This window comes from Eurypyga helias, unplaced genomic scaffold (assembly GCF_000690775.1).
Source record: "Eurypyga helias isolate BGI_N326 unplaced genomic scaffold, ASM69077v1 scaffold36105, whole genome shotgun sequence".
NCBI classification, from domain to species: domain Eukaryota; kingdom Metazoa; phylum Chordata; class Aves; order Eurypygiformes; family Eurypygidae; genus Eurypyga; species Eurypyga helias.
In genome coordinates, this window is record NW_010253994.1 from 1 (window position 1) to 10,491 (window position 10,491).

Below are 10,491 nucleotides of genomic sequence, written 5' to 3' on the forward strand. Positions count from 1 at the left end.
TTGCCCGGGGACGTTGTGTGGAGCCCCTGCTCGCGGACACGGCCCGGGTGGACGGTCCCTGAGCAGCGGCCGGGCCTGCTGCTCCCCGGGGGTGTCTCCGAACCCTGCCATTCTACTAATTTCTTCATAGGCTTGCGGTGAAATACAGCTGCAGGGGGAGAGGTTTGGGCCGCCGCGTCTTTGAAAGCTGGGGGCGGGAACACCCCGCCCAGGGTCATTTTTTGAGACTGACATCACACGTTGTTAGTTTTGTTTCGTGCTCGTTAACTACTTGTTTTGTATACCCAGCCGAGTTGGCAGTTGCTCTTCAGACCATGGAGCCTTTTGCCTGTGGCACGACGTCAGTTTGAACTAAACTTTCCACCAGTCTTCACTCGCACTTCACCTCCTCGTTGTACAGATTTTGGTTACTTAGACTTTTAATAATTTGTATATGCATTTAAAAATCCATTCTCCTCCACCCTTAGAAGTTTATTCTTTGGTTGAATTAACATTGGAGGCTTCTTTTTTTACCCTCTTAAGCACTAGATATAATTTAACTTATATGATTAATAGCCTGCACATAAAGGGGTTTCTCGTTGCTGTTGTGCAGGAGTTATTGCTGATGTTCCAAAGAAGCAGCAAAGGATAAGTGTCCCTGGATTTTCCCTTCATACCTCTATTAATTTTCCTTTCTCTTGTCTCTTACAGGGTTGTGTTGATCATCCAATTGTTTTGACAGAAGCGGTGTGCAATCCGCTGTATTCGAGACAAATGATGTCAGAGCTCCTCTTCGAATGTTATCAAGTGCCAAAAGTGTCCTATGGCGTAGATAGCTTGTACAGTTTTTACCACAACAGAAGGCAGAACTGGCCCTGCAGTGGTTTGGTGATATCTTCAGGTTATCAGTGTACGCACATTTTGCCAGTCTTAGAAGGCAGGTGAGCTCCTGGTGTCCTAAGAACGGTGCAGCCTCTGACAGCCATTGACTTTTCAGTGGTGCAAATACCCCTTCCTCTAGCACTCAGTATTCCAGCTCCTGCAGTATAAGCTCTTATTTGGTCTTAATTTATACTGACACGTTGAAACTAGGTCTGCAGATTTTGTTACGTTCCATTGAATTTTGAAGTGAAGAAGCAGTGCTGTCCTTGTATGTATCGTATTTTTAGTTACTATTCATGCAGAGCTCTCTACATTCAAGAGTAGAAGGGGATATCTGTTCCAAGTAAGAGTGGGCATTAAACGACATATGGTAGGTTTTAAAGCAGCTTGGGGACAAAACAAAGTGCTTTGTGAGATTTCTGCAGTTCTTGAGGCTTTTATAATTCTGATTTTATTGCTACGTTGCTCTACCTTTTTTTTTTCCCCCCCTTCTTTTTAAATCCTTACTGCAGGAAATGGCCTTATTATATCTGGTAGATGCTTCAGATTTTCGAGGGTTACCCCAGGCCAACTGTAAAGTGTTACAGAAGTTAAAGGAACTACTTTTATCTCCACTAACCATCACTTCCCTTCTTAAAAATAGAGCATGTTCTTGCTGTAGCCAAAACTATTTAACATTTGGACCTTCTTAAAGCAGAACAGAGCCTTTTAGAACTATCTGCAATAAACAAGGCAGTGATTGTTTTCTGAGAAAAGCAGGTGTGTTAGTTTCTCTGGTAACTGAATCTTGAAATATTTGCCTGTGAGTATTCATCTGTCAGCTTGACCGTATCAGAAATTAAATAGTACTGGGGAAAGTAGGAGGTCTCTTTTATGCTGAACTTGTGGATCTCTCCAGCCACAGTTGTGTCTCTTTGCATTCTCAGGTTGGATGCTAAAAACTGCAAACGTATTAATCTTGGCGGGTGTCAAGCAGCTGTGTATCTCCAACGCCTCCTTCAGCTGAAATACCCGGGACACTTTGCTGCCATCACTGTCAGTCGCATGGAGGAAATACTGCATGAGCATAGCTACATTGCAGAGGACTATATAGAAGGTAAAACCAGCTGTAATTTACCACGGGGTAGTGTTAGTCCAACCTTGGTTTTCTCCTCTATATCTCTTGGTCGCAAGTTGGTTGGGATTCTGGCAGAAACACTCTGCTACTATTTTGCTTTCTTCATAGCTGTCTTTCTGATAATCTACCTCACAGGCAATGCTTGTCAACAGTTTAACATTAATTTGGAATCTAACATTAAGATTGTAACAAAGTTAAATTACAAAAGAAGTTCTATATTTGTTAAGATTTCTCTGTGAATAAAAAGGGGGTAATTTCAGAGGAAGGTAATTTAAAATGAGTTTGTTGGTCACTTTACTCTCTACTTCCAACAAAGCATTAAATTGGCTAGGATACTTTCTGCATCTAGCCATGTTTATCTGCCTTAAGGTTTCCAAAATGGCAGAGGACACTTCTCATGATCTTTTGTGAAATAAAGAAGTTTTACAATTCCCACGGTAAATGTCATCTTAAGTAGTGTCTGAAGAAAAACGTTTTCTTACATTTGTCGCTTGTGAAAGCACCTGCAGGAGTCCTTAGAAATGTGTGGTTACTCTCCCTTACCTTGGGGAGAGGGAAGAGATGTGAGTATGCACTTCCCACTTCTTAGTACATTGTGTTTTCTGCGTGCTGGAGATCAGAGCACTGGGTGTGTGACTGGAAGGTAGTGCTCTGAGGGGGTAGCTGAATAGGGGGGCAGCTGCCAAGGGGTGACAGAATCCCAGGCTGGACCATTGTTGCCCTCTTTCTTCCAAGTCCCAGTCTAGTGTGGAGTGCCTACAGCATACAAGTCATTGTTTTCAGCCTGGCAAAACTGTTATTTTGCTTTCAAAACGTTCAGAGCTACAGAAGTGGCGGTCCCCAGAGTACTATGAGAACAACATGCACAAGATGCAGCTGCCTTTCTCTAACAAACTGCTGGGAAGCACCCTGACATCGGAGGAAAAGCAGGAGAGGCGGCAGCAGCAATTGCGCCGACTTCAAGAGCTCAACGCGCGCCGTCGAGAAGAGAAGCTGCAGCTTGACCAAGAGAGGCTGGACAGGTTACTGTACGTACAGGTAATCAAGGCAGAGTTTTCTGTCTGATCTTTTGGGAGGAGGGCAGGCTGCCCTCAGCTTTCTCAGAGGGTCGTGCATCACCATAAAGAAGCTATGACTCTCCTGTGTGTTTTCTGATAGAAGCTTTTTAAGGTTAGTTGCAAGATAAAAGGGAGAGGCTGAGGATGCTTCCAGGCTCTGAACAGTACTCTTGTGAAATATTTTGAATGCTGCTGAAGTGTGCACATCCTGATACCTAGTAACGAAGGCAAAGTGTTGGGACAGGTGCAGCTGGCAGACTGTGATTGCCCTGTGTTGTTCATCACCGCTAACTCTGATCCCTCTGTAGGAACTTCTAGAGGATGGTCAAATGGATCAATTCCACAAAGCTTTGGTGGAGCTGAACATGGACTCTGCAGAAGAACTTCAGTCTTATATCAACAAATTGAGTCTGTCTGTTGAACAGACGAAGCAGAAAATCCTACAGGCAGAAGTCAGCATTGAAGTAGATGTTGTGGACAGCAAGCCAGAGGTACAGTGTTTTCACCAAGTTAATCTTCCTCTTAATATCTGTGAGAGAGTTAAGTTTCTGTGCTTGAGAATGTGCCCCTTCAGACTTTTATTGATGAACTAAGCTCTTCCTTTAAAACAGTGCAACTCATTGTTGATTTGGTAACTGTTGCTCTCTTTTCCAGCTTTCCTACACACCTACAGGAAGTGACAGTTTGGATTTTAGAGAGTATGCCCGAAACCAGTAACCCTTCTTGTGCTGTTTTGCACTGTGCTCTGGGACATACCTCATAGTTCTAGGTAGATTCCACATAGTTCTAAGCATTATCTCTAGGCTTCCTGGCAGTAGTTGAAGTATACGGTTACGTAATGATTTTGTTCATACTTTAAACCAATCTCTAACTCTGCTTTTGCATTAATTTTGGTGAAGTAAGGGTCTCATAGGTTAAAGATTTTTTTTTCTAGTGTCTGACAACTAATTGACATGAAGTTGTAAGTACTTAGGATTATAACCAGTTGAGATTTAAGATAACCATCCTTAAATGTCTCTAGCCTTGTATTAAAGGAATACAACCTATCATCAATCTTTTTGTTAAAAACAATATTTGTTTTCCTTTCTGTTCTTCCCTTTCAGGTGCAAAGAATTTTATGGTAAACAACTAACCCTTTGCCTTCATTCTGGCTATCTTTTTTTTGGTGCAATCGAGCAGCATGTTCTGTTCTGCTGACTTTAGCAATTAATCTTTCATTGTTCTCTTGGTTGTTGGAGTTGTCTTGAAGATGTGAAGCTTATTTGTTTGCTTTGCCAGACTAATGTAGGCCCAGCACATAGCAGCTTCTTCCAAGAGATGGTCTAAGACTGTTTGTGCATGTACTTGGAATTGCCTTTGAGGCCATGTAAGACAGAGCTTTTTTAGCTATATCAGCCTTTGCTCAGGAAAAAGTAGAGATAAACAGAAAATTGAAGCATAGAGGAGAGTGATGCCAGACAGAGGAGTTCTTGTGTGTTATGTGGAACTTGAGATGTAGCCAAAACTAGCGGGTGAGCTGGTATCCTCTTGGTTATATTTTGCCTATCCTTAACCTTAACAGGAAGGTTTGTGTAAGAAGCAGAATGGCTGCGTTGGAGCAAAAGCGAGGTAGATCCTGGGCTTACTGTTGTGGTAAAGAAACTTCTGCCTTCTATAAGGTGTTCTAGAGAGAGATAAGTGAAAGGCTGTCAGCTCCTTGTAATTTTGCCCAGTGGTTGTGCCCGAGTTCCAACATGTGTGTTTTGGATCCCACGCTCCTCCTCTTTACTGAGTGTAATTCCAGGCCTCGGGATGAATCGACAAGCTGTTTTGTTTGGTCCGTGCTTTGTGAGAAAGCCTACAATTATCCCCAAAACCATTTGTGAAGATAGACCGTCCCTCTGTGGCTGCATAAAGGAGGCTAAGAGCTAATTATGTTGGCCTAGGGTTTGTGCCAGCTCTTCAGCAGAGTTCTAGGGTTTTTTTACCCTTAAACCTAGCAACAGAAAGAGGAATGGATTTAGAAGAGCATAAGTGTTGGAGATAACTTTAGGTGACTGCTCTTCCTTTGCTCTAACAATAAACAGTGCTTAAACTTCAGTTTGAGTAGTTGGTTTTTAAGTGGACCTAAGCTAGGTAGTTCAGAAAGTTTAAATGACCTCGCTTTAGCTCACCCTGTTGCTTCCTAAACATTGCAACAAATGTTTCAAGTTTTAAAATAACAAAAATAAATCTGTAGCAACAAAATCCTAAATGTAACATTGTAACAAAAAAAAGGAGCTCGTTGAAAAGCTGCTCTGGCTTCACAGCAATGAAGTACTCCAGGACTTTGAGTGATGCTTTTCATTAGGAACGCCTTTGGGAGCATCTTCCCATCTGTGTAAAATACAAGGGCTTTTGGTATATCCTGTCTGCTAATGCAGGGTGGTTGAAACTGTCAAAAATTGTGGGGGAGCTTTGTAGCCTGCAAATATTTGTTTTCCAGAGCCACAAAAGCAAGGCAGGGAATTTAATGGTAATTACAGAGCAGTTAGAGGTACTGGGAGTGTACCAAGTTTTAACCAGTTTAAAAAGCTGTTTTAGTAAGTTTTAGTGAGGTGTTATATTTAGGACACAGCTGGCTAGGATCCTGGCAATCAGCCTGTTGACTAAGGCCTTCAGTTTCTGAGGTGGCATCATGATAAATTTATTGAAGTGTTTGATTTTTATACTTTGAGCGAATGACTGTCATAACTCCTGTTCACCCTTCTGATTTTTGTCTTCGGTGCTGGAGAAAGCATATTCTCTTTGGGGCATGTTAAAAATTTGAGACTTGAGGGGATCAGGATTGAATTTTCCAAATGTGTCACCAGAATTGAAGTCATAGATGTGCTCAGCACACCTGAGCTCACCTACCTTAATATATTTTCTCTGTTTCCAGACTCCTGATTTGGATCCATTAGGCAGTGAACAGTCACTGGAGGATGTGGAAAGTATTAATGAGTTTGAGCCTCTGTTTGCTGAGGAGCAGCCTGAAGTTGAGAAGCCTGTTGCTGCAGTGCAGGTTTGGTTTCTATATCTATGCCTGGTGCCAGAGGTTGCTGCCTCCTGGTTGTCCAGCTAGTCTGCTGACATTTCTCCAAATGCAAACATTGTTTGTCTGCTGAGGGAAGAGGTGCTTAAGTTATCTGAAGAGGACATTAAGAGAGAAGTCCTTGTAATCTTAGCTGATGGTTTAGAGCATTAATATGCACACACTTCTTTTTAGCAGTGCCATGTTATTAGGGAAAATAAGTCCTGCTCAAATTTTTTTGTGTGATCCATAGCTTGAGCTCACGTCCCATTGGACACAATTTTCAATGTGTGAGGTTAAACCTTAGGACTGAGTGGCACCAAGCAGAATAAAGTGTAGGAAGAGTCCAGCTTCCTTGGTCTCTTGGAGCCTTTTACAGCATGGAGCCTTCTGATGCTCTGTGAGCATTATGATCTGGGTTTTTTGGTATGGAATTGTTTGGAAACTTTGCTTATTCTAGAATATTACTGTTCTTTAAAATAATTTTCTACTGCTTCTCAATCTTTTAAAGCCCGTGTTTAACCTGGCAGAGTACCACCAGCTTTTCCTTGGCACTGAAAGAATCAGGGCTCCAGAGATTGTCTTCCAGCCCTCCTTGATAGGAGAAGACCAGGCTGGTATAGCAGAAACCATGCAGTATGTCCTTGAGAGGTGAGTTTACAAAGCTACCTGGCACTTACTTCAAATAAACTAGTCTTGTTTTGATATCAGCTTTTGCAATACTCGTTAATTAACAATAGAAGGAGAAAATATGTTTGAATAGTTCTTTCTGGTGGGGTTGCAGGTTAGACATATCTTCCTGTTCTGAAAAACACGTGTAACCCTGCTTGTCTTAAGTCAGTAGTCTCCAAAGTTTTTTTTGGTTCATCACCCCATCAGTAAAAAATGTATGAGCACATACCTCCAATATATTTATATTTATAAATTACATACAGGTACTACTGAACTAGTATATGGTGTATGTTTTAAAATGTACACCAAAATAGAAATTCAAAAAGGATGAGGTGGAGGTGAAATAAACACTGTTTTAATTGTATTAATGATACAGAAAATAGCTTTTTCCTGCACCCCAATGGGTTGTCTTGCACACACCTCACTTAGGAGACCCCTGGTTCAACTTGTTATAGAGGGAAACAACAAGCCCTAGTGAATATCCATTGAAACCAGGAGCTGGCAGTCTCTGGATTTGCAGACTGGAATCAGGCATGGCATTTTTAAGTTACGATATAGGCACACTTGCTGGACAGCTATTTCCAGGCATCGTAGTGTTAGCGAAATGTCACCCCTGAACTGTATGAACACACAAGATTGCATTTTCTGAAATGTGAGAATTCCAGCTCTACCGAGTTGTTGATTTGTGGAGTATGTTGCACAGAGTGCTTTTAGGGATTTTTTTCTGCCACCCTCTGAATTTCCAGAAAACAAACACCCACAGGTTTTCATGCTAGGGAAGGGAAGGAAGTTTCTAAAAGTGAATCCTGCAGACAAGGTGTCAGCCCATAGCTGTTCAGTTCTCAGGCAGAGATGTCCTTGAGAAAGGCTGAAGGTGGTTTTTGTTCCTTGTAGGTATCCTAAGGAGCAACAAGCTGTTCTTGTCCAGAATGTTTTTCTCACTGGTGGAAATACAATGTACCCTGGACTGAAAGCCAGACTCCAGAAAGAACTCCTAGAGATGAGGCCCTTCCAGTCGTCTTTTCAGGTACGTGTGTTGGCATGATGGTTACATGAACTCCGTTCATTGATGTTCCAAAATAATTCAGGGTGGGAGAGGTAAGAGATTGATTTCTTAAGGTTGGGACAGTTATTATCTGTAACAAGCAACCTTTGTTAGCTGGAGTTGATGGGAAAAACTGTGTTGGCTTAAAAATGAAGTTACATGTTCAGTTTGTCACATGTAATGACTGTCTGGGACAAAAGAGATGCAGTATTTTACAAGCCTGTGATCCCTTGCTAGGTTTTTAGTAGTGAGCACGGTACAAGCTGGGCAAGTCCCAGAGTTTGCCATGGATTTTGTAAGGACACTTGCAAGAGTCTCCCTTGCTGTTCTGAAACATCTTGTCTTCTCAAATCTACTAACTTCTTGAATAGAAAGTCAGGTGTTAAACTGTGGGGAGGAAAAAAAAAATCAGTGCAAATATAATCTTGTGATTCCACAACCCTTGTTTAGTACAGTTACTGCAGGTAGCTGTGAGCAGGGTGTGATTGGGTGTTACAGCCACATACCTGGTAGTTTTAGGGACAATATTCTGGTTGGAGCGAGTCCAGAGGAGGCCACAAAGATGCTCCGAGGGTTGGAGCACCTCTGCTATGGGGACAGGCTGAGAGAGTTGGGCTTGTTCAGCCTGGAGAAGGGAAGGCTCTGGGGAGACCTTATAGCACCTTCCAGTGCCTGAAGGGGCTACAAGGAAGCTGGGGGGGACTTTACAAGGGTCTGTAGTGACAGGACAAGGGGGAACGGGTTTAAATTGAAAGTGGGGAGGGTTAGATTAGATATCAGGAAGACGTTCTTCCCAGAGAGGATGGGGAGGCACTGGAACAGGTTGCCCAGAGAAGCTGTGGATGCCCCCTCCCTGGAAGTGTCCAAGGCCAGGCTGGATGAGGCTTGGAGCAACCTGGTCTAGTGGAAGGTGTCCCTGCCCATGGCAGGGGGGTTGGAACTGGATGGTCTTTAAGGTCCCATCCAACCCAAACCATGCTGTGATTCTGTGATTCTATGACATTACTTGCTAAGTTTGAGTGTGTAACTTGTCTATAGGAAGAAAATGAGCACATTATCTGCTTTTAATCTTGCTGTTTGTAACTGAATAAGAGCTTCCTTCTTCCACTGAAATGCAGTCTGTACTGTGGTCCTACCAGTAATCTGTCACTTCACGGGTATCGCACATGGGATTCACACCGTGTCTGGTCTAGCAAGCCCATAGTTGATCCAGGAAAGCAGCTCATGCTACAGTAACAGGAATAATTGAAATGGAAGTATGAATCTACACCAGTGGAAGGAGTGCATGTGGACCCTTCCCACATACAGTGATTTCTTAGCCTGCTACTTCAAGCAGGGAGGAAGTTTTGGAGGAGCACTTGGTACTTGTTCTGCACTACCACCAACTTTTCCAGCTTTGGCTTCCAGCTGTGAGGGCAGTTGGTTGTGAATGTGATACACCCATGTGCTTTCTCAGCTGGTAGGAACACGGCAGGCTCAGGGGGAATTGGTCTCAAGGTGAAAACACTTCACACCCTTTCCTAAAATGACTTCCCCAGAGGCACTGAATAATCACCTCAAACTTCTGGAATTCAGCGGTTTTTCAGGGTAAAGAGGGCTTTTTGCTCTTGTGTTGAATTGACGTCATTGTTCTCTTCTCCTTTCATCCAGGTTCACCTTGCTTCCAGTCCTGTTTTAGATGCCTGGTATGGGGCTAGGGATTGGGCAGTGGAATACATGGCCCGTGAGGAAGGCTGGATAACCAGAAAAGACTATGAAGAAAAAGGGGGAGAATACCTCAAGGAACACTGTGCTTCAAATGTCTATGTTCCCATTCGCCTTCCCAAGCAGGTCCCACGGACAGCGGAGGCGTTAGCGCCTAGCAGAGTGCTGACATCCAGCACGGGCAATCCCTGTGAGCAGGCATAGCTCCGTGCCTCCGTCACAGGCCCTCGGGTGGAGGTAACGGCGCAGGGAGAAGCCGTTACCGGGTTGCAGTATGAGCTGTGCAGGGAGCTCAGGCTTCAGCCTCACCTTGCAGCCTGCTCAGAGCTCTGAGCATCTCACCCAGCCGCTTGAACAGGCTGCGCTGGGGCGTCAGCGGGAGCACTTGCAAGGCTTAGTGCTGCCCGTGCACAGCGCGGGGGTGCGCATCCGCAAGGAGGAGCACAGCAGAGTGCGTTCTGGAGAGAAGTACCATCTGAGGAACTTTCATTGTAAGGCTCAGGGGGTTTTGAGAGTGTATGTTTTACAGCTTTTTTTTAATTTAATTAAGACGTGCCGGGTTCATGCCGCCGCTGTTGCGTGACCCGGAGCTGGGCTTGTCTCAGGCGAGGCACTCCAGCAGGCGGCTCCCTCGCGCGTCGCAGCCAGTGTTTGTCGGATTGTTGGGATCACCGCGCTGCTGGGGACTGGAGGGGCTGAGCTGGGCCTTTCTTCCTGAGCCCTCCTGCGCTCGCTCCATGTTTGATTTCCTTCCTGCTACACTCCTTCTGCTCACCCACTGCCACATGATTTCAGGTGCTTTTTGACTCCATTTATGTCAGTGATTTTGATGTCTTGGTTGAAACTGGAGACCCGCTCGCATAAAGCACGGTCCAGCTGTAAAGGCAGAACCCTCCATAGCTGCCAAGTCTTGTGCAGTCCTTAAGTGGTGGCTGAGCAAAGCAGCTCTTGACTGATGGGACCTTTTTATTAAAAGTTGGTTTAGCAATAAAGCAAACTTTTT

The 10,491-nt window shown here is 44.0% G+C and overlaps 1 protein-coding gene across 1 annotated transcript; it reads left to right on the top strand.

Moving 5' to 3' along the window:
* Positions 1 to 592: 592 nt before the first annotated feature.
* Positions 593 to 9,772, top strand: ACTR5 (ARP5 actin-related protein 5 homolog (yeast); the record flags this gene model as incomplete). Its single annotated transcript, XM_010152856.1, has 8 exons — positions 593 to 920; positions 1,788 to 1,957; positions 2,799 to 3,016; positions 3,345 to 3,527; positions 5,936 to 6,058; positions 6,579 to 6,718; positions 7,634 to 7,766; positions 9,435 to 9,772. Coding segments are annotated over 8 exons (1,553 nt in total), but the record flags the coding sequence as incomplete, so codon positions are not given.
* Positions 9,773 to 10,491: the final 719 nt, after the last annotated feature.